General features: G+C 46.6%; 1 protein-coding gene across 1 annotated transcript in view; it reads right to left on the bottom strand.

Annotated features, from left to right (window-relative positions):
- LOC137310109 (aldehyde oxidase-like) overlaps positions 1-26,080 on the bottom strand; it is a 235,854-nt gene that overhangs the window by 28,816 nt on the left and 180,958 nt on the right. Inside the window, 1 exon segment of the mRNA XM_067978068.1 lies at positions 9,242-9,316. Coding sequence (XP_067834169.1) covers positions 9,242-9,316 — 75 coding nt within the window.

The raw sequence follows: 26,080 nt of genomic DNA, 5'->3' as shown, positions 1-26,080 counted from the left end.
GTCCATTAGTTGGGTATGTTAATGAGGTCCATTAGTCAGGTATATTAATGAGGTGCATTAGTCGGGTACATTAATGAGGTGCATTAGTCGTGTACATTAATGAGGCCCATTAGTCGGGTACATTAATGAGGCCCATTCGTCGGGTACATTAATGAGGTGCATTAGTCGGGTACATTAATGAGGTGCATTAGTCGTGTATATTAATGAGGTCCATTAGTCGGGTACGTTAATGAGGTGCATTAGTCGGGTACATTAATGAGGTCCATTAGTCGGGTACATTAATGAGGTGCATTAGTCGGGTACATTAATGAGGTCCATTAGTCGTGTATATTAATGAGGTCCATTAGTCAGGTACATTAATGAGGTGCATTAGTCGGGTACATTCATGAGGTCCATTAGTCGTGTATATTAATGAGGTGCATTAGTCGGGTACATTAATGAGGTCCATTAGTCGTGTATATTAATGAGGTCGACTAGTCGGGTACATTAATGAGGTCCATTAGTCGGGTATATTAATGAGGTCCATTAGTCGTGTACATTAATGAGGTGCATTAGTCGGGTATATTAATGAGGTCCATTAGTCGTGTACATTAATGAGGTGTATTAGTCGGGTACATTCATGAGGTCCATTAGTCGGGTACATTAATGAGGTCCATTAGTCGGGTACATTAATGAGGTCCATTAGTCGGGTACATTAATGAGGTGCATTAGTCAGGTACATTAATGAGGTCCATTAGTCGTGTACATTAATGAGGTGCATTAGTCAGGTACATTAATGAGGTGCATTCGTCAGGTACATTAATGAGGTCCATTAGTCGGGTACATTAATGCGGTCCATTAGTCGGGTACATTAATGAGGTCCAGTAGTCAGGTACATTAATGAGGTCCATTAGTCGTGTACATTAATGAGGTCCATTAGTCGGGTCCATTAATGAGGTGCATTAGTCGGGTACATTAATGAGGTCCATTAGTCGTGTATATTAATGAGGTCCATTAGTCGGGTACATTAATGAGGTCCATTAGTCGGGTACATTAATGAGGTGCATTAGTCGGGTACATTAATGAGGTGCATTAGTCAGGTATATTAATGAGGTGCATTAGTCAGGTACATTAATGAGGTCCATTAGTCGGGTATATTAATGAGGTCCATTAGTCGGGTACATTAATGAGGTGCATTGGTCAGGTACATTAATGAGGTGCATTAGTCAGCTACATTAATGAGGTCCATTAGTCGGGTACATTAATGAGGTCCATTAGTCAGGTACATTAATGAGGTGCATTAGTCAGGTACATTAATGAGGTGCATTAGTCGGGTACATTCATGAGGTCCATTCGTTGGGTACATGAATGAGGTGCATTAGTCGGGTACATTAATGAGGTGCATTAGTCGGGTACATTAATGAGGTGCATTAGTCGGGTATATTAATTAGGTGCATTAGTCGGGTACATTAATGAGGTGCATTCGTCGGGTACATTAATGAGGTGCATTAGTCGGGTACATTAATGAGGTCCATTAGTCGGGTACATTAATGAGGTCCATTGGTCAGGTACATTAATGAGGTCCATTAGTCAGGTACATTAATGAGGTCCATTAGTCGTGTACATTAATGAGGTCCATTAGTCGGGTACATTAATGAGGTCCATTAGTCGGGTACATTAATGAGGTCCATTAGTTAGGTATATTAATGAGGTGCATTAGTCGTGTACATTAATGAGGTCCATTAGTCGGGTACATTAATGAGGCCCATTAGTCGGGTACATTAATGAGGTCCATTAGTCGGGTACATTAATGAGGCCCATTAGTCGGGTACATTAATGAGGTCCATTAGTCGTGTATATTAATGAGTTCCATTAGTCAGGTACATTAATGAGGTGCATTAGTCGGGTACATTAATGAGGTGCATTAGTCGGGTACATTAATGAGGTGCATTAGTCGGGTACATTAATGAGGTGCATTAGTCGGGTACATTAATGAGGTCCATTAGTCGTGTATATTAATGAGGCCCATTAGTCGTGTACATTAATGAGGTGCATTAGTCGGGTACATTAATGAGGTCCATTAGTCGGGTACATTAATGAGGTCCATTAGTCGGGTACATTAATGAGGTCCATTAGTCGGGTACATTAATGAGGTGCATTAGTCGGGTACATTAATGAGGTGCATTAGTCGGGTACATTAATGAGGTCCATTAGTCGGGTACATTAATGAGGTGCATTAGTCGGGTACATTAATGAGGTCCATTAGTCGTGTATATTAATGAGGCCCATTAGTCGTGTACATTAATGAGGTGCATTAGTCGGGTACATTAATGAGGTCCATTAGTCGGGTACATTAATGAGGTCCATTAGTCGGGTACATTAATGAGGTGCATTAGTCGGGTACGTTAATGAGGTCCATTAGTCGGGTGCATGAATGAGGTCCATTCGTCGGGTACATTAATGAGGTCCATTAGTCGGGTACATTAATGAGGTGCATTAGTCGGGTACATTAATGAGGTACATTAATGAGGTCCATTAATCGGGTACATTAATGAGGTCCATTCGTCGGGTACATTAATGAGGTCCATTCGTCGGGTACATTAATGAGGTGCATTTGTCGGGTACATTAATGAGGTCCATTAATGAGGTCCATTAGTCGGGTACATTAATGAGGTCCATTAGTCGGGTACATTAATGAGGTCCATTAGTCAGGTACATTAATGAGGTGCATTAGTCAGGTACATTAATGAGGTCCATTAGTCGTGTACATTAATGAGGTGCATTAGTCAGGTACATTAATGAGGTGCATTAGTCAGGTACATTGATGAGGTCCATTAGTTGGGTACATTAATGAGGTGCATTAGTCGGGTACATTAATGAGGTGCATTAGTCGGGTACATTAATGAGGTCCATTCGTCGGGTATATTAATGAGGTCCATTAGTCGGGTACATTGATGAGGTCCATTAGTCGTGGACATTAATGAGGTCCATTAGTCGGGTCCATTAATGAGGTGCATTCGTCGGGTACATTCATGAGGTCCATTAGTCGGGTATGTTAATGAGGTCCATTAGTCAGGTACATTAATGAGGTCCATTAGTCAGGTACATTAATGAGGTGCATTGGTCGGGTACATTCATGAGGTCCATTCGTCGGGTACATTAATGAGGTGCATTAGTCGGGTACATTAATGAGGTCCATTAGCCGGGTATATTAATGAGGTGCATTAGTCAGGTACATTAATGAGGTGCATTAGTCGGGTACATTAATGAGGTGCATTAGTCAGGTACATTAATGAGGTGCATTAGTCAGGTACATTAATGAGGTGCATTAGTCGGGTACATTAATGAGGTGCATTAGTCAGGTACATTAATGAGGTGCATTAGTCGGGTACATTAATGAGGTGCATTAGTCAGGTACATTAATGAGGTGCATTAGTCGGGTACATTAATGAGGTGCATTAGTCAGGTATATTAATGAGGTGCATTGGTCGGGTACATTCATGAGGTCCATTCGTCGGGTACATTAATGAGGTCCATTAGTCGGGTATATTAATGAGGTGCATTCGTCAGGTACATTAATGAGGTGCATTAGTCGGGTACATTAATGAGGTGCATTAGTCAGGTACATTAATGAGGTGCATTAGTCAGGTACATTAATGAGGTGCATTAGTCGGGTACATTAATGAGGTGCATTAGTCAGGTACATTAATGAGGTGCATTAGTCAGGTACATTAATGAGGTGCATTAGTCGGGTACATTAATGAGGTGCATTAGTCAGGTACATTAATGAGGTGCATTAGTCGGGTACATTAATGAGGTGCATTAGTCAGGTACATTAATGAGGTGCATTAGTCGGGTACATTCATGAGGTGCATTAGTCAGGTATATTAATGAGGTCCATTCGTCGTGTACATTAATGAGGTGCATTAGTCAGGTACATTAATGAGGTGCATTAGTCGGGTACATTAATGAGGTGCATTAGTCAGGTATATTAATGAGGTCCATTAGTCAGGTACATTAATGAGGTGCATTAGTCAGGTACATTAATGAGGTCCATTAGTCAGGTACATTAATGAGGTGCATTAGTCGGGTACATTAATGAGGTCCATTAGTCGGGTATATTAATGAGGTCCATTAGTCGGGTACATTGATGAGGTCCATTAGTCGTGTACATTAATGAGGTCCATTAGTCGGGTCCATTAATGAGGTGCATTCGTCGGGTACATTAATGAGGTCCATTAGTCGGGTATGTTAATGAGGTCCATTAGTCAGGTACATTAATGAGGTCCATTAGTCAGGTACATTAATGAGGTGCATTGGTCGGGTACATTCATGAGGTCCATTCGTCGGGTACATTAATGAGGTGCATTAGTCGGGTACATTAATGAGGTCCATTAGTCGGGTACATTAATGAGGTCCATTAGTTAGGTATATTAATGAGGTGCATTAGTCGTGTACATTAATGAGGTCCATTAGTCGGGTACATTAATGAGGCCCATTAGTCGGGTACATTAATGAGGTCCATTAGTCGGGTACATTAATGAGGCCCATTAGTCGGGTACATTAATGAGGTCCATTAGTCGTGTATATTAATGAGTTCCATTAGTCAGGTACATTAATGAGGTGCATTAGTCGGGTACATTAATGAGGTGCATTAGTCGGGTACATTAATGAGGTCCATTAGTCGGGTACATTAATGAGGTGCATTAGTCGGGTACATTAATGAGGTCCATTAGTCGTGTATATTAATGAGGCCCATTAGTCGTGTACATTAATGAGGTGCATTAGTCGGGTACATTAATGAGGTCCATTAGTCGGGTACATTAATGAGGTCCATTAGTCGGGTACATTAATGAGGTGCATTAGTCGGGTACGTTAATGAGGTCCATTAGTCGGGTGCATGAATGAGGTCCATTCGTCGGGTACATTAATGAGGTCCATTAGTCGGGTACATTAATGAGGTGCATTAGTCGGGTACATTAATGAGGTACATTAATGAGGTCCATTAATCGGGTACATTAATGAGGTCCATTAGTCGGGTACATTAATGAGGTCCATTCGTCGGGTACATTAATGAGGTGCATTTGTCGGGTACATTAATGAGGTCCATTAATGAGGTCCATTAGTCGGGTACATTAATGAGGTCCATTAGTCGGGTACATTAATGAGGTCCATTAGTCAGGTACATTAATGAGGTGCATTAGTCAGGTACATTGATGAGGTCCATTAGTCGGGTACATTAATGAGGTGCATTAGTCGGGTACATTAATGAGGTGCATTAGTCGGGTACATTAATGAGGTCCATTAGTCGGGTACATTAATGAGGTCCATTAGTCGGGTACATTGATGAGGTCCATTCGTCGTGTACATTAATGAGGTCCATTAGTCGGGTCCATTAATGAGGTGCATTAGTCGGGTACATTAATGAGGTCCATTAGTCGGGTATGTTAATGAGGTCCATTAGTCAGGTACATTAATGAGGTCCATTAGTCAGGTACATTAATGAGGTGCATTGGTCGGGTACATTCATGAGGTCCATTCGTCGGGTACATTAATGAGGTGCATTAGTCGGGTACATTAATGAGGTCCATTAGTCGGGTATATTAATGAGGTGCATTGGTCAGGTACATTAATGAGGTGCATTAGTCGGGTACATGAATGAGGTGCATTAGTCAGGTACATTAATGAGGTGCATTAGTCAGGTACATTAATGAGGTGCATTAGTCGGGTACATTAATGAGGTGCATTAGTCACGTACATTAATGAGGTGCATTAGTCGGGTACATTAATGAGGTGCATTAGTCGGGTACATTAATGAGGTGCATTAGTCAGGTATATTAATGAGGTCCATTAGTCGTGTACATTAATGAGGTGCATTAGTCAGGTACATTAATGAGGTGCATTAGTCGGGTACATTAATGAGGTGCATTAGTCAGGTATATTAATGAGGTCCATTAGTCGTGTACATTAATGAGGTGCATTCGTCGGGTATATTAATGAGGTGCATTAGTCGGGTCCATTAATGAGGTGCATTAGTCGGGTACATTAATGAGGTCCATTAGTCAGGTACATTAATGAGGTGCATTAGTCAGGTACATTAATGAGGTCCATTTGTCGTGTACATTAATGAGGTGCATTAGTCAGGTACATTAATGAGGTGCATTCGTCAGGTACATTAATGAGGTGCATTAGTCAGGTACATTAATGAGGTGCATTAGTCGGGTACATTAATGAGGTGCATTAGTCACGTACATTAGTGAGGTGCATTAGTCGGGTACATTAATGAGGTGCATTAGTCAGGTACATTAATGAGGTGCATTAGTCGGGTACATTAATGAGGTGCATTAGTCAGGTATATTAATGAGGTCCATTAGTCGTGTACATTAATGAGGTGCATTAGTCAGGTACATTAATGAGGTGCATTAGTCGGGGACATTAATGAGGTGCATTAGTCAGGTATATTAATGAGGTCCATTAGTCGGGTATATTAATGAGGTCCATTAGTCGTGTACATTAATGAGGTCCATTAGTCAGGTATATTAATGAGGTGCATTAGTCGGGGACATTAATGAGGTGCATTAGTCAGGTACATTAATGAGGTGCATTAGTCGGGGACATTAATGAGGTGCATTAGTCAGGTATATTAATGAGGTCCATTAGTCAGGTACATTAATGAGGTGCATTAGTCGGGTACATTAATGAGGTCCATTAGTCGTGTACATTAATGAGGTGCATTCGTCGGGTATATTAATGAGGTGCATTAGTCGGGTCCATTAATGAGGTGCATTAGTCGGGTACATTAATGAGGTCCATTAGTCAGGTACATTAATGAGGTGCATTAGTCAGGTACATTAATGAGGTCCATTTGTCGTGTACATTAATGAGGTGCATTAGTCAGGTACATTAATGAGGTGCATTCGTCAGGTACATTGATGAGGTCCATTAGTCGGGTACATTAATGAGGTCCATTAGTCAGGTACATTAATGAGGTGCATTAGTCGGGTACATTAATGAGGTCCATTAGTCGGGTATGTTAATGAGGTCCATTAGTCAGGTACATTAATGAGGTCCATTAGTCAGGTACATTAATGAGGTGCATTGGTCGGGTACATTCATGAGGTCCATTCGTCGGGTACATTAATGAGGTGCATTAGTCGGGTACATTAATGAGGTCCATTAGTCGGGTATATTAATGAGGTGCATTAGTCAGGTACATTAATGAGGTGCATTAGTCGGGTACATTAATGAGGTGCATTAGTCAGGTACATTAATGAGGTGCATTAGTCAGGTACATTAATGAGGTGCATTAGTCGGGTACATTAATGAGGTGCATTAGTCAGGTACATTAATGAGGTGCATTAGTCGGGTACATTAATGAGGTGCATTAGTCAGGTACATTAATGAGGTGCATTAGTCGGGTACATTAATGAGGTGCATTAGTCAGGTATATTAATGAGGTCCATTAGTCGTGTACATTAATGAGGTGCATTAGTCAGGTACATTAATGAGGTGCATTAGTCGGGTACATTAATGAGGTGCATTAGTCAGGTATATTAATGAGGTCCATTAGTCGTGTACATTAATGAGGTGCATTCGTCGGGTATATTAATCAGGTGCATTAGTCGGGTACATTAATGAGGTGCATTAGTCGGGTACATTAATGAGGTCCATTAGTCGGGTACATTAATGAGGTCCATTAGTCAGGTATATTAATGAGGTCCATTAGTCAGGTACATTAATGAGGTCCATTAGTCGTGTACATTAATGAGGTCCATTAGTCGGGTACATTAATGTGGTGCATTAGGCGGGTACATTAATGAGGTGCATTAGTCGGGTATATTAATGAGGTGCATTAGTCGGGTCCATTAATGAGGTGCATTAGTCGGGTACATTAATGAGGTCCATTAGTCGGGTACATTAATGAGGTCCATTAGTCAGGTATATTAATGAGGTCCATTAGTCAGGTACATTAATGAGGTCCATTAGTCGTGTACATTAATGAGGTCCATTAGTCGGGTACATTAATGAGGTGCATTAGGCGGGTACATTAATGAGGTGCATTAGTCGGGTGCATTAATGAGGTGCATTAGGCGGGTACATTAATGAGGTACATTAGTCGGGTACATTAATGAGGTGCATTAGTCGGGTACATTAATGAGGTGCATTAGTCGTGTATATTAATGAGGTCCATTAGTTAGGTACATTAATGAGGTGCATTAGTCAGGTACATTAATGAGGTGCATTAGTCGGGTATGTTAATGAGGTCCATTAGTCGGGTACATTAATGAGGTCCATTAGTCGGGTACATTAATGAGGTCCATTAGGCGGGTACATTGATGAGGTGCATTAGTCGGGTACATTAATGAGGTCCATTAGTCGGGTATGTGAGCATGTGGAAGGTGAATATGGCGTTTTGCGTAAATAAACACCGGCACAAACGACCTTCTGAGGAAGGTGAGTTTGTTCACTTTGGAAAGGAAGAACATGATTGAAGATCTCAGTTGGTGAAGGGGAATTGGCAAAGTTGGTGGAGGAGGATTGTTCCCTGCATTGAAGCATTTAAATTCCAGGAGGCCAATGTTAATCCTTCTTGTCTTTCCCCATTTTATCAATACGAATGGGGTCATTAATCCTCAGGTATCAACCGTGGCTCAGTTGGCAGCACTCTCACTTTTGAGTCAGAGGTTTGCAGGTTCAAGTCCCAATCCAGAGACTTGAGCACAAAAATGTAAACTGAAGCTCGAGTGCAGCACTGTTGGATGTGCCATCATTTGACTGAACTGAGGCCCTATCTGCCCTCTCAGCTGGATGTAAAAGATCCCATGGCATTATTCAAAGAAGAGCAGGGGTGTTCTCCAATATTTAATGTTCAATCAACATCATTAAATTGTTTATCTGGTCATTATCACACTTTGTGGGACCTTGCTGTGTGGAAATTGGCTGCCGCATTTCCTACATTACAACAGTGACTGGACTGTTCATTAGTCGGGTATGTTAATGAGGTGCATTAGTCGGGTATATTAATGAGGTGCATTGGTCCGGTATATTAATGAGGCCCAACAGGGACACGATGGGCCGAAGGGCCTCTATCCGTGCTGTATAACTCTATGACTTCAAAAGTACTTCATTGGTTGTAAAGCACTTTGGGACATCCTGAGGTCTTGTAAGGTGCTATAGAAATGCAAGTTATTTCTTCTTTCAGTGACCTTTCATCAAAACTACATGAATGGTTTGGAGAGGAGACAGGGTGGATGGGACTCACCCAATCATTCCAGGTGCCTTTGGGATTGTCGTGCATGAAAGGTTCCAGTCGTTGCAGGAGAGTTTGACAAGCAGCCTGAGAGGAACACCACAAAAACATCTTTAAGAAAATGAAATGTCAGGAACTGCAATCACACAGAAAAAAAACCAAGGAACCAGGATCCAGGATTCAGGCAAATTGCAACCAACGACTGACATCACTGGGAATAGGCCCCCACTGGTACAGGTAATGGGCACTTACATCACTGGGAATAGACCCTCACTGGTACAGGTAATGGGCACTTACATCACTGGGAATAGTCCCCCACTGGTACAGGTAATAGGAATTTACATCACTGGGAATAGACCCCCACTGGTACAGGAAATGGGCACTTATATCACTGGGAACAGACCCCCACGGGTACAGGTAATGGGCACTTACATCACTGGGAATAGACCCCCACTGGTACAGGTAATGGGCACTTACATCACTGGGAATAGACCCCCACTGGTACAGGTAATGGGCACTTACATCACTGGGAATAGGCCCCCACTGGTACAGGTAATAGGCACTTACATCACTGGTAATAGACCCCCACTGGTACAGGTAATGGGCACTTACATCACTGGGAATAGACCCCCACTGGTACAGGTAATGGGCACTTACATCACTGGTAATAGACCCCCACTGGTACAGGTAATGGGCACTTACATCACTGGGAATAGGCCCCCACTGGTACAGGTAATGGGCACTTACATCACTGGGAATAGACCCCCACTGGTACAGGCAATGGGCACTTACATCACTGGTAATAGACCCCCACTGGTACAGGTAATGGGCACTTACATCACTGGTAATAGAAACCCCACTGCTACAGGTAATGGGCACTTACATCACTGGGAATAGACCCCCACTGGTATAGGTAACAGGCACTTACATCACTGGGAATAGACTCCCACTGGTACAGGTAATGGGAACTTACATCACTGGTAATAGACCCCCACTGGTACAGGTAATGGGCACTTACATCACTGGTAATAGACCCCCACTGGTACAGGTAATGGGCACTTACATCACTGGGAATAGACCCCCACTGGTACAGGTAATGGGAACTTACATCACTGGGAATAGACCCCCACTGGTACAGGTAATGGGCACTTACATCACTGGGAATAGACCCCCACTGGTACAGGCAATGGGCACTTACATCACTGGGAATAGACCCCCAATGGTACAGGTAATGGGCACTTACATCACTGGGAATAGACTCCCACTGGTACAGGTAATGGGCACTTTCATTACTGGGAATAGACCCCCACTGGTACAGGTAATAGGCACTTACATCACTGGGAATAGACCCCCACTGGTACAGGTAATGGGCACTTACATCACTGGGAATAGACTCCCACTGGTACAGGTAATGGGCACTTTCATTACTGGGAATAGACCCCCACTGGTACAGGTAATAGGCACTTTCATTACTGGGAATAGACCCCCACTGGTACAGGTAATAGGCACTTTCATTACTGGGAATAGACCCCCACTGGTACAGGTAATAGGCACTTACATCACTGGGAATAGACCCCCACTGGTATAGGTAACAGGCACTTACATCACTGGGAATAGACCCCCACTGGTACAGGTAATAGGCACTGAGATAACGGGGAATAGACTCCCACTGGTACAGGTAATGGGCACTTACATCACTGGGAATAGACCCCCACTGGTATAGGTAATGGGCACTTACATCACTGGGAATAGACCCCCACTGGTACAGGTAATAGGCACTTACATCACTGGGAATAGACCCCCACTGGTACAGGTAATGGGAACTTACATCACTGGGATAGACTCCCACTGGTACAGGTAATGGGCACTTACATCACTGGGAATAGACCCCCACTGGTACAGGTAATGGGCACTTACATCACTGGGAATAGACTCCCACTGGTACAGGTAATGGGAACTTACATCACTTGGAATAGACCCCCACTGGTACAGGTAATGGGAACTTACATCACTGGGAATAGACCCCCACTGGTACAGGTAATGGGAAATTACATCACTGGGAAAAGGCGCCCACTGGTACAGGTAATAGGCACTTACATCACTGGTAATAGACCCCCACTGGTACAGGTAATGGGCACTTACATCACTGGGAATAGATCCCCACTGGTACAGGTAATGGGCACTTACATCACTGGTAATAGACCCCCACTGGTACAGGTAATGGGCACTTACATCACTGGGAATAGACCCCCACTGGTACAGGTAATGGGCACTTACATCACTGGGAATAGACCCCCACTGGTACCGGTAATGAGAACTTACATCACTGGGAATAGACCCCCACTGGTACAGGTAATGGGAACTTACATCACTGGGAATAGACCCCCACTGGTACCGGTAATGAGAACTTACATCACTGGGAATAGACCCCCACTGGTACCGGTAATGAGAACTTACATCACTGGGAATAGACCCCCACTGGTACCGGTAATGAGAACTTACATCACTGGGAATCGACCCCCACTGGTACAGGTAATGGGCACTTATATCACTGGGAATAGACTCCCACTGGTACAGGTAATGGGCACTTATATCACTGGGAATAGACTCCCACTGGTACAGGTAATGGGCACTTACATCACTGGGAATAGACTCCCACTGGTACAGGTAATGGGCATTTACATCACTGGGAATAGTCCCCCACTGGTACAGGTAATAGGCACTTACATCACTGGGAATAGACCCCCCACTGGTACAGGTAATGGGCACTTATATCACTGGGAATAGACCCCCACTGGTACAGGTAATGGGCACTTACATCACTGGGAATAGACCCCCCACTGGTACAGGTAATGGGCACTTATATCACTGGGAATAGACTCCCACTGGTACAGGTAATAGGAATTTACATCACTGGGAATAGACTCCAACTGGTACAGGTAATGGGCACTTCCATCACTGCGAATAGACCCCCACTGGTACAGGTAATGGGAACTTACATCACTGGGAATAGACTCCCACTGGTACAGGTAATGGGCACTTATATCACTGGGAATAGACCCCCACTGGTACAGGTAATGGGCACTTACATCACTGGGAATAGACCCCCACTGGTACAGGTAATGGGCACTTACATCACTGGGAATAGACCCCCACTGGTACAGGTAATGGGAACTTACATCACTGGGAATAGACCCCCACTGGTACAGGTAATGGGAACTTACATCACTGGGAATAGACCCCCACTGGTACAGGTAATGGGAACTTACATCACTGGGAATAGACTCCCACTGGTATCGGTAATGGGAACTTACATCACTGGGAATAGACCCCCACTGGTACAGGTAAAGGGCACTTACATCACTGGGAATAGACCCCCACTGGTACAGGTAAAGGGCACTTACATCACTGGGAATAGACCCCCACTGGTACAGGTAATGGGCACTTACATCACTGGGAATAGACTCCCACTGGTACAGGTAATGGGAACTTTCATTACTGGGAATAGACCCCCACTGGTACAGGTAATGGGCACTTTCATTACTGGGAATAGACCCCCACTGGTACAGGTAATGGGCACTTACATCACTGGGAATAGACCCCCACTGGTACAGGTACTGGGCACTTACATCACTGGGAATAGACCCCCACTGGTACAGGTAATGGGCACTTACATCACTGGGAATAGACCCCCACTGGTACAGGTAATGGGCACTTACATCACTGGGAATAGACCCCCACTGGTACAGGTAATGGGCACTTACATCACTGGGAATAGACCCCCACTGGTACAGGTAATGGGCACTTACATCACTGGGAATAGACCCCCCACTGGTACAGGTAATGGGCACTTATATCACTGGGAATAGACTCCCACTGGTACAGGTAATGGGCTCTTACATCACTGGGAATAGACTCCCACTGGTACAGGTAATGGGCACTTACATCACTGGGAATAGTCCCCCACTGGTACAGGTAATAGGCACTTACATCACTGGGAATAGACCCCCCACTGGTACAGGTAATGGGCACTTATATCACTGGGAATAGACCCCCACTGGTATAGGTAATGGGCACTTACATCACTGGGAATAGACCCCCCACTGGTACAGGTAATGGGCACTTACATCACTGGGAATAGACTCCCACTGGTACAGGTAATGGGCACTTACATCACTGGGAATAGACCCCCACTGGTACAGGTAATGGGCACTTATATCACTGGGAATAGACTCCCACTGGTACAGGTGATAGGAATTTACATCACTGGCAATAGACTCCCACTGGTACAGGTAATGGGCACTTCCATCACTGCGAATAGACCCCCACTGGTACAGGTAATGGGAACTTACATCACTGGGAATAGACTCCCACTGGTACAGGTAATGGGCACTTATATCACTGGGAATAGACCCCCACTGGTACAGGTAATGGGCACTTACATCACTGGGAATAGACCCCCACTGGTACCGGTAATGAGAACTTACATCACTGGGAATAGACCCCCACTGGTACCGGTAATGAGAACTTACATCACTGGGAATAGACCCCCACTGGTACCGGTAATGAGAACTTACATCACTGGGAATCGACCCCCACTGGTACAGGTAATGGGCACTTATATCACTGGGAATAGACTCCCACTGGTACAGGTAATGGGCACTTACATCACTGGGAATAGACTCCCACTGGTACAGGTAATGGGCACTTACATCACTGGGAATAGTCCCCCACTGGTACAGGTAATAGGCACTTACATCACTGGGAATAGACCCCCCACTGGTACAGGTAATGGGCACTTATATCACTGGGAATAGACCCCCACTGGTACAGGTAATGGGCACTTACATCACTGGGAATAGACCCCCCACTGGTACAGGTAATGGGCACTTATATCACTGGGAATAGACTCCCACTGGTACAGGTAATAGGAATTTACATCACTGGGAATAGACTCCAACTGGTACAGGTAATGGGCACTTCCATCACTGCGAATAGACCCCCACTGGTACAGGTAATGGGAACTTACATCACTGGGAATAGACTCCCACTGGTACAGGTAATGGGCACTTATATCACTGGGAATAGACCCCCACTGGTACAGGTAATGGGCACTTACTTCACTGGGAATAGACCCCCACTGGTACAGGTAATGGGCACTTACATCACTGGGAATAGACCCCCACTGGTACAGGTAATGGGAACTTACATCACTGGGAATAGACCCCCACTGGTACAGGTAATGGGAACTTACATCACTGGGAATAGACCCCCACTGGTACCGGTAATGAGAACTTACATCACTGGGAATAGACCCCCACTGGTACCGGTAATGAGAACTTACATCACTGGGAATAGACCCCCACTGGTACCGGTAATGAGAACTTACATCACTGGGAATCGACCCCCACTGGTACAGGTAATGGGCACTTATATCACTGGGAATAGACTCCCACTGGTACAGGTAATGGGCACTTATATCACTGGGAATAGACTCCCACTGGTACAGGTAATGGGCACTTACATCACTGGGAATAGACTCCCACTGGTACAGGTAATGGGCACTTACATCACTGGGAATAGTCCCCCACTGGTACAGGTAATAGGCACTTACATCACTGGGAATAGACCCCCCACTGGTACAGGTAATGGGCACTTATATCACTGGGAATAGACCCCCACTGGTACAGGTAATGGGCACTTACATCACTGGGAATAGACCCCCCACTGGTACAGGTAATGGGCACTCATATCACTGGGAATAGACTCCCACTGGTACAGGTAATAGGAATTTACATCACTGGGAATAGACTCCAACTGGTACAGGTAATGTGCACTTCCATCACTGCGAATAGACCCCCACTGGTACAGGTAATGGGAACTTACATCACTGGGAATAGACTCCCACTGGTACAGGTAATGGGCACTTATATAACTGGGAATAGACCCCCACTGGTACAGGTAATGGGCACTTACATCACTGGGAATAGACCCCCACTGGTACAGGTAATGGGCACTTACATCACTGGGAATAGACCCCCACTGGTACAGGTAATGGGAACTTACATCACTGGGAATAGACCCCCACTGGTACAGGTAATGGGAACTTACATCACTGGGAATAGACCCCCACTGGTACAGGTAATGGGAACTTACATCACTGGGAATAGACTCCCACTGGTACAGGTAATGGGCACTTACATCACTGGGAATAGACCCCCCACTGGTACAGGTAATGGGCACTTATATCACTGGGAATAGACTCCCACTGGTACAGGTAATGGGCACTTACATCACTGGGAATAGACCCCCCACTGGTACAGGTAATGGGCACTTATATCACTGGGAATAGACTCCCACTGGTACAGGTAATGGGAACTTACATCACTGGGAATAGACCCCCACTGGTACAGGTAATGGGCACTTACATCACTGGGAATAGACCCCCCACTGGTACAGGTAATGGGCACTTACATCACTGGGAATAGACCCCCCACTGGTACAGGTAATAGGCACTTATATCACTGGGAATAGACTCCCACTGGTACAGGTAATAGGAATTTACATCACTGGGAATAGACTCCCACTGGTACAGGTAATGGGCACTTCCATCACTGCGAATAGACCCCCACTGGTACAGGTAATGGGAACTTACATCACTGGGAATAGACTCCCACTGGTACAGGTAATGGGCACTTATATCACTGGGAATAGACCCCCACTGGTACAGGTAATGGGCACTTACATCACTGGGAATAGACCCCCACTGGTACAGGTAATGGGCACTTACATCACTGGGAATAGACCCCCACTGGTACAGGTAATGGGAACTTACATCACTGGGAATAGACCCCCACTGGTACAGGTAATGGGAACTTACATCACTGGGAATAGACCCCCACTGGTACAGTTAATGGGAACTTACATCACTGGGAATAGACTCCCACTGGTATCGGTAATGGGAACTTACATCACTGGGAATAGACCCCCACTGGTACAGGTAATGGGCACTTACATCACTGGGAATAGACCCCCACTGGTACAGGTAAAGGGCACTTACATCACTGGGAATAGACCCCCACTGGTACAGGTAATGGGCACTTTCATTACTGGGAATAGACCCCCACTGGTAAAGGTAATGGGCACTTTCATTACTGGGAATAGACCCCCACTGGTACAGGTAATGGGCACTTACATCACTGGGAATAGACCCCCACTGGTACAGGTAATGGGAACTTACATCACTGGGAATAGACCCCCACTGGTACAGGTAATGGGCACTTACATCACTGGGAATAGACCCCCACTGGTACAGGTAATGGGCACTTTCATTACTGGGAATAGACCCCCACTGGTACAGGTAATGGGCACTTACATCACTGGGAATAGACCCCCACTGGTACAGGTAATGGGAACTTACATCACTGGGAATAGACCCCCACTGGTACAGGTAATGGGCACTTACATCACTGGGAATAGACCCCCACTGGTACAGGTAATGGGCACTTTCATTGCTGGGAATAGACCCCCACTGGTACAGGTAATGGGCACTTACATCACTGGGAATAGACCCCTACTGGTACAGGTAATGGGCACTTACATCACTGGGAATAGACCCCCACTGGTACAGGTAATGGGCACTTACATCACTGGGAATAGACCCCCACTGGTACAGGTAATGGGCACTTACATCACTGGGAATAGACCCCCACTGGTACAGGTAATGGGAACTTACATCACTGGGAATAGACCCCCACTGGTACCGGTAATGGGAACTTACATCACTGGGAATAGACCCCCACTGGTACAGGTAATGGGCACTTACATCACTGGGAATAGACCCCCACTGGTACAGGTAATGGGCACTTACATCACTGGGAATAGACTCCCACTGGTACAGGTAATGGGCACTTACATCACTGGGAATAGAACCCCCACTGGTACAGGTAATGGGCACTTATATCACTGGGAATAGACTCCCACTGGTACAGGTAATGGGCACTTACATCACTGGGAATAGACTCCCACTGGTACAGGTAATGGGCACTTACATCACTGGGAATAGTCCCCCACTGGTACAGGTAATAGGCACTTACATCACTGGGAATAGACCCCCCACTGGTACAGGTAATGGGCACTTGTATCACTGGGAATAGACCCCCACTGGTACAGGTAATGGGCACTTACATCACTGGGAATAGACCCCCCACTGGTACAGGTAATGGGCACTTATTTCACTGGGAATAGACTCCCACTGGTACAGGTAATAGGAATTTACATCACTGGGAATAGACTCCCACTGGTACAGGTAATGGGCACTTATATCACTGGGAATAGACCCCCACTGGTACAGGTAATGGGAACTTACATCACTGGGAATAGACCCCCACTGGTACAGGTAATGGGCACTTACATCACTGGGAATAGACCCCCACTGGTACAGGTAATGGGCACTTTCATTACTGGGAATAGACCCCCACTGGTACAGGTAATGGGCACTTACATCACTGGGAATAGACCCCCACTGGTACAGGTAATGGGAACTTACATCACTGGGAATAGACCCCCACTGGTACAGGTAATGGGCACTTACATCACTGGGAATAGACCCCCACTGGTACAGGTAATGGGCACTTTCATTGCTGGGAATAGACCCCCACTGGTACAGGTAATGGGCACTTACATCACTGGGAATAGACCCCTACTGGTACAGGTAATGGGCACTTACATCACTGGGAATAGACCCCCACTGGTACAGGTAATGGGCACTTACATCACTGGGAATAGACCCCCACTGGTACAGGTAATGGGCACTTACATCACTGGGAATAGACCCCCACTGGTACAGGTAATGGGAACTTACATCACTGGGAATAGACCCCCACTGGTACCGGTAATGGGAACTTACATCACTGGGAATAGACCCCCACTGGTACAGGTAATGGGCACTTACATCACTGGGAATAGACCCCCACTGGTACAGGTAATGGGCACTTACATCACTGGGAATAGACTCCCACTGGTACAGGTAATGGGCACTTACATCACTGGGAATAGAACCCCCACTGGTACAGGTAATGGGCACTTATATCACTGGGAATAGACTCCCACTGGTACAGGTAATGGGCACTTACATCACTGGGAATAGACTCCCACTGGTACAGGTAATGGGCACTTACATCACTGGGAATAGTCCCCCACTGGTACAGGTAATAGGCACTTACATCACTGGGAATAGACCCCCCACTGGTACAGGTAATGGGCACTTGTATCACTGGGAATAGACCCCCACTGGTACAGGTAATGGGCACTTACATCACTGGGAATAGACCCCCCACTGGTACAGGTAATGGGCACTTATTTCACTGGGAATAGACTCCCACTGGTACAGGTAATAGGAATTTACATCACTGGGAATAGACTCCCACTGGTACAGGTAATGGGCACTTATATCACTGGGAATAGACCCCCACTGGTACAGGTAATGGGCACTTACATCACTGGGAATAGACCCCCACTGGTACAGGTAATGGGCACTTACATCACTGGGAATAGACCCCCACTGGTACAGGTAATGGGAACTTACATCACTGGGAATAGACCCCCACTGATACAGGTAATGGGAACTTACATCACTGGGAATAGACCCCCACTGGTACAGGTAATGGGAACTTACATCACTGGGAATAGACTCCCACTGGTATCGGTAATGGGAACTTTCATCACTGGGAATAGACCCCCACTGGTACAGGTAATGGGCACTTACATCACTGGGAATAGACCCCCACTGGTACAGGTAAAGGGCACTTACATCACAGGGAATAGACCCCCACTGGTACAGGTAATGGGCACTTTCATTACTGGGAATAGACCCCCACTGGTACAGGTAATGGGCACTTTCATTACTGGGAATAGACCCCCACTGGTACAGGTAATGGGCACTTACATCACTGGGAATAGACCCCCACTGGTACAGGTAATGGGAACTTACATCACTGGGAATAGACCCCCACTGGTACAGGTAATGGGCACTTACATCACTGGGAATAGACCCCCACTGGTACAGGTAATGGGCACTTTCATTACTGGGAATAGACCCCCACTGGTACAGGTAATGGGCACTTACATCACTGGGAATAGACCCCCACTGGTACAGGTAATGGGCACTTACATCACTGGGAATAGACCCCCACTGGTACAGGTAATGGGAACTTACATCACTGGGAATAGACCCCCACTGGTACAGGTAATGGGCACTTACATCACTGGGAATAGACCCCCACTGGTACAGGTAATGGGCACTTACATCACTGGGAATAGACTCCCACTGGTACAGGTAATGGGCACTTATATCACTGGGAATAGACCCCCACTGGTACAGGTAATGGGCACTTACATCACTGGGAATAGACTCCCACTGGTACAGGTAATGGGCACTTACATCACTGGGAATAGACCCCCACTGGTACAGGTAATGGGCACTTATATCACTGGGAATAGACCCCCACTGGTACAGGTCATGGGAACTTACATCACTGGGAATAGACCCCCACTGGTACAGGTAATGGGCACTTACATCACTGGGAATAGACCCCCACTGGTACAAGTAATGGGCACGAACATCACTGGGAATAGACCCCCACTGGTACAGGTAATGGGCACTTCCATCACTGGGAATAGACTCCCACTGGTACAGGAAATGGGAACTTACATCACTGGGAATAGACTCCCACTGGTACAGGTAATGGGCACTTACATCACTGGGAATAGACCCCCACTGGTACAGGTAATGGGCACTTACATCACTGGGAATAGACCCCCACTGGTACAGGTAATGGGCACTTACATCACTGGGAATAGACTCCCACTGGTACAGGTAATGGGCACTTACATCACTGGGAATAGACCCCCACTGGTACAGGCAATGGGATGTGCTCAAATCAGCTGCAATCCCTGATGCCCAAGATACCTTCAACACATTGTCAGAAGTTATAATGAGAGGAGAATTGTTTTTTTAATTCATTCTTGGGATGTGAGCGTTGCTGGCCAGGCCGGCATTTATTCCCCATCCCTGGTTGCCTGAGAAGGTGGTGGTGGGCCTTTTATTCTTCATAGCGGTTTGATACAACAGAATGGCTTGCTCGGTCACTTCGAAGGGCAGTTACATAACATAATTGGAGTAGTGTCAAGTAGCCAGGTGCCTTGTACTATGGGAAGAAAAGCTGGTCACCCAGCCTCTTGGACACGAAGGTTGTGGGGACCCAATGAAACTGGAAAGGGGGGAAAGATGGGGAAAATGTGTGGGTGTCATGGACTGAAGTTTTGTTTTTACAGACTGAAAGTGTTTTCACATTGTATATAAAAGTCCATCTGATGAGACACGGTGGGTGGTGGGGGTCTCATGATTTATGTCGTTCCGATAACCTGCTCTTTATGGGTCTTGTGAGCAGCGGTTACATTGATTGGCCTCATGTCCAGTTGGCATTTGATGGAGAACGCCAATCAGAAGGGGCCTCGATGTCCTGTGACTGGAGCAGTAACACCAAACCTCCCCTTCCCAGTTCTCAATAGTGGAAGACCCACTGGTTCTGAAGAAAAGCAGCGAGCACAACTATCAGAAACTAGAGTGACTGACGTCAACTCTCTTCGATACTCCCTCTGCCGACTCCTGAATGCAGATGCCTCGGGGAGCTGGCTTGTAAACAGTTGCTGAGCCTGGGTTAATTTTATTGGAGCGAGCTCCACCCCAGGAGTCAGCAAGGGTCAAATTGGCCCCAGGGTTGTGTGAGACGGGCGATAATGAATCACCAACCCGTTTTATAACCCGCCCCAATTTTCCTTTCCATTGAAGTCACTCGGGGCGGGGTGTGAAACGGGCCGGTGATTCGCTATCACCCGTCTCGCGCTGCTTCCAAGACCGGTTTCACCCCAGTATGTTTATCCAGTGAGTTACTGAGGCCCGTAAGGGGGCACTACAATTGGTCTTAACACCTCAAGCTGTGAACCAGCTCAGCCATTACCGATCAGTGGCTTGTGTAAGTGAGATCGACTGGGCCTTGATGCTTGACACTCAGACCCAGGCCCTGTCCCCACTGGTTTTGCCACATTTGTCTGCCGATGAGATAAAACACCTCGTTTTTGGCCCTAATTGGACGCTGGACGCTGCGGCCTTGTGTCAGGCTGTGGCCTCCAGCTTTCCTCGGCCGCTGGGGGTGGAGGTTTCGGGACAGGAGAAACCCTTGCTGACACTGAGTGCCTGTGTGGCACTCCAAGCATTGCCAAGAACACGTCAATCAGCAGACAGGAGCTAATTACCCCCGTTATTCCCCGTGAACTTCTGAAGCTGCTCCGTGCTGGGTCAGGTTTGTGGAGCCTTCGCCGTGGCGATTACATAGGAACATAGGATATAGGATCATAGGAACGGGAGGAGGCCATTCAGCACCTCGTGCCTGCTCCGCCATTTGATAAGATCATGGCTGATCTGTGATCTAGCTCCATATACCTGCCTTTGGCCCATTTCCCTTAATACCTTTGGTTGCCAAAAAACTATCTATCTCAGATTTAAATTTAGCAATTGAGCTAGTATCAATTGCCGTTTGCGGAAGAGAGTTTCAAACTTCTACCACCCTTTGTGTGTAGAAATGTTTTCCAATCTCGCTCCTGAAAGGTCTGGCTCTAATTTTTAGACTGTGCCCCCTACTCCTAGAATCCCCAACCAGCGGAAATAGTTTCTCTATCCACCCTATCCGTTCCCCTTAATATCTTATAAACTTCGATCAGATCACCCCATAACCTTCTAACTCTAGAGAATACAACCCCAATTTGTGTAATCTCTCCTCGTAACTTAATCCTTGAAGTCCGGGTATCATTCTGGTAAACCTACGCTGCACTCCCTCCAAGGCCATTATGCCCTTCCGAAGGTGCGGTGCCCAGAACTGCTCACAGTACTCCAGGTGCGGTCTAACCAGGGTTTTGTATAGCTGCAGCATAACTTCTGCCCCCTTGTACTCTAGTCCTCCAGATATAAAGGCCAGCATTCCATTAGCCTTATTGATTATTTTCTGCACCTGTTCATGACACTTCAATGATCTATGTACCTGAACCCCTAAGTCCCTTTGGACATCCACAGTTTTTAACTTTTTGCCATTTAGAAAGTACCCTGTTCTATCCTTTTTTGATCCAAAGTGGATGACCTCATATTTGTCGACACTGAATTCCATTTGCCACAGTTTTGCCCATTCACCTAATCTATCAATATCGCTTTGTAATTTTATTTATTTTTTTTAAAAATTCATTCACGGGATGTGGGCGTCGCTGGCGAGGCCGGCATTTATTGCCCATCCCTAATTGCCCTTGAGAAGGTGGTGGTGAGCCGCCTTCTTGAACCGCTGCAGTCCGTGTGGTGAAGGTTCTCCCACAGTGCTGTTAGGAAGGGAGTTCCAGGATTTTGACCCAGCGACGATGAAGGAACGGCGATATATTTCCAAGTCGGGATGGTGTGTGACTTTGAGGGGAACGTGCAGGTGGTGTTGTTCCCATGTGCCTGCTGCTCTTGTCCTTCTAGGTGGTAGAGGTCGCGGGTTTGGGAGGTGCTGTCGAAGAAGCCTTGGCGAGTTGCTGCAGTGCATCCTGTGGATGGTACACACTGCAGCCACAGTGCACCGGTGGTGAAGGGAGTGAATGTTTAGGGTGGTGGATGGGGTGCCAATCAAGCGGGCTGCTTTATCTTGGATGGTGTCGAGCTTCTTGAGTGTTGTTGGAGCTGCACTCATCCAAGCAAGTGGAGAGTATTCCATCACACTCCTGACTTGTGCCTTGTAGATGGTGGAAAGGCTTTGGGGAGTCAGGAGGTGAGTCACTCGCCGCAGAATACCCAGCCTCTGACCTGCTCTTGTAGCCACAGTATTTATATGGCTGGCCCAGTTAAGTTTCTGGTCAATGGTGACCCCCAGGATGTTGATGGTGGGGGATTCGGCGATGGTAATGCCGTTGAATGTCAAGGGGAGGTGGTTAGACTCTCTCTTGTTGGAGATGGCCATTGCCTGGCACTTGTCTGGCGCGAATGTTACTTGCCACTTATGAGCCCAAGCCTGGATGTTGTCCAGGTCTTGCTGCATGCGGGCTCGGACTGCTTCATTATTTGAGGGGTTGCGAATGGAACTGAACACTGTGCAGTCATCAGCGAACATCCCCATTTCTGACCTTATGATGGAGGGAAGGTCATTGATGAAGCAGCTGAAGATGGTTGGGCCTAGGACACTGCCCTGAGGAACTCCTGCAGCAATGTCCTGGGGCTGAGATGATTGGCCTCCAACAACCACTACCATCTTCCTTTGTGCTAGGTATGACTCCAGCCACTGGAGAGTTTTCCCCCTGATTCCCATTGACTTCAATTTTACTAGGGCTCCTTGGTGCCACACTCGGTCAAATGCTGCCTTGATGTCAAGGGCAGTCACTCTCGCCTCACCTCTGGAATTCAGCTCTTTTGTCCATGTTTGGACCAAGGCTGTAATGAGGTCTGGAGCCGAGTGGTCCTGGCGGAACCCAAACTGAGCATCGGTGAGCAGGTTATTGGTGAGTAAGTGCCGCTTGATAGCACTGTCGACGACACCTTCCATCACTTTGCTGATGATTGAGAGTAGACTGATGGGGCGGTAATTGGCCGGATTGGATTTGTCCTTCTTTTTGTGGACAGGACATACCTGGGCAATTTTCCACATTGTCGGGTAGATGCCAGTGTTGTAGCTGTACTGGAACAGCTTGGCTAGAGGCGCAGCTAGTTCTGGAGCGCAAGTCTTCAGCACTAGAGCTGGGATGCTGTCGGGGCCCATAGCCTTTGCTGTATCCAGTGCACTCAGCCGTTTCTTGATATTACGTGGAGTGAATCGAATTGGCCGAAGACTGGCTTCTGTGATGGTGGGGATATCGGGAGGAGGCTGAGATGGATCATCCACTCGGCACTTCTGGCTGAAGATGGTTGCAAACGCTTCAGCCTTGTCTTTTGCACTCACGTGCTGGACTCCGCCATCATTGAGGATGGGGATGTTTGCAGAGCCTCCTCCTCCCGTTAGTTGTTTAATTGTCCACCACCATTCAGGACTGGATGTGGCAGGACTGCAGAGCTTTGATCTGATCCGTTGGTTGTGGAATCGCTTAGCTCTGTCGATAGCATGTTGCTTCCGCTGTTTAGCATGCATGTAGTCCTGAGTTGTAGCTTCATCAGGTTGGCACCTCATTTTTAGGTACACCTGGTGCTGCTCCTGGCATGCTCTTCTACACTCCTCATTGAACCAGGGTTGATCCCCTCGCTTGTTGGTAATGGTAGAGTGAGGAATATGCTGGGCCATGAGGTTACAGATTGTGGTGGAATACAATTCTGCTGCTGATGGCCCACAATGCCTCGTGGATGCCCAGTTTTGAGCTGCTAGATCTGTTCTGAATCTATCCCATTTAGCACGGTGGTAGTGCCACACAACACGTTGGATGGTGTCCTCAGTGTGAAGACGGGACTTCATCTCCACGAGGACTGTGCGGTGGTCACTCCTACCAATACTGTCATGGACAGATGCATTTGCGACAGGTAGATTGGTGAAGACGAGGTCAAGTAAGTTTTTCCCTCGTGTTGGTTCGCTCACCACCTGCAGCAGGCCCAGTCTGGCAGCTATGTCCTTCAGGACTCGGTCAGCTCGGTCAGTCGTGGTGCTATCGAGCCACTCTTTGTGGTGGACATTGAAATCCCCCACCCAGAGTACATTTTGTGCCCTTGCTACCCTCAGTGCTTCTCAACATGGAGGAGGACTGATTCATCAGCTGATGGAGGACGGTAGGTCGTAATCAGCAGAAGGTTTCCTTGCCCATGTTTGACCTGATGTCCAGAGTCAATGTTGAGGACTCCCAGGGCCACTCCCTCCTGACTGTACCACCATCTCTGTGGGACAGCTCTCCCAATTTTGGCACAAGTCCCCAGATGTTGGTAAGGAGGACCTTGCAGGGTCGACTGGGCTTGGTGTTTTGCCGTTGTCGTGTCCGGTGCCTTGTGGTCCGATGCTGGGTGGTCCGTCCGGTTTTATTCTTATTATGACTTTTCGTAGCGAGATTTTACAACTGAGTGGCTTGCTCGGCCATTTCAGAGGGCAATTTAAGAATCAACCACATTGCTGTGGGTCTGGAGTCACATATCGGCCAGACCGGGTCAGGATGGCAGGTTTCCTTCCCTGAAGGACATTAATGAACCAGATGGGTTTTTGTGACAAGCCGGTAGTTTCATGGTTAATTCCAGATTTTTATTTAATTAAATTTAATTAATTGAATTTAAATTCACCAGCTGCCGTGGCGGGATTTGAACTCATGACTCTGGATTTTTAGTCCAAGCCTCTGGATTACTAGTCCAGTAACACAACCACTATGCTACCGTCCCCTTATGTTTTCAACTACACTGCTTACAATGTCACCAATCTTTGTGTCATCGGCAAACTTAGATATGAGACATTCTGTGCCTTCATCGATCTCCTCTGGGGTGGGCGGAAGCTCTGCTTCACCGTAGATCAAACCCTCCACCCCACCCCCCCCTCCACCCACTCTACCTTATCGGAAAGATTAGGCCTCAGTGTCTGGGCTCACACATCAAGAACGGCCTCTTGGGTGAGGTACCAGAGGCTGAAGCCCGTGGAACTGTCAGGAGAGGATGGGAGAAAATTGGAAGAAGGAAAAGAAGGATTATTAGGGCTGGCGATTAAGCCTGGGTCCATGTAACTTCTTCCTTTAATCCATTAGCCTCAATAACTCCTCCAGGCCAGCACCATGCTTCAAGAGCAGCCTACGTGGGTGTCAGTACACATGCCAGGGAGCGAT

Source organism: Heptranchias perlo, unplaced genomic scaffold, assembly GCF_035084215.1.
Source record: "Heptranchias perlo isolate sHepPer1 unplaced genomic scaffold, sHepPer1.hap1 HAP1_SCAFFOLD_218, whole genome shotgun sequence".
Taxonomy (NCBI): Eukaryota; Metazoa; Chordata; class Chondrichthyes; order Hexanchiformes; family Hexanchidae; genus Heptranchias; species Heptranchias perlo.
The sequence above is the reverse complement of the archived record's forward strand: the minus strand, read 5'-3'. Positions and strand labels throughout refer to the sequence as shown.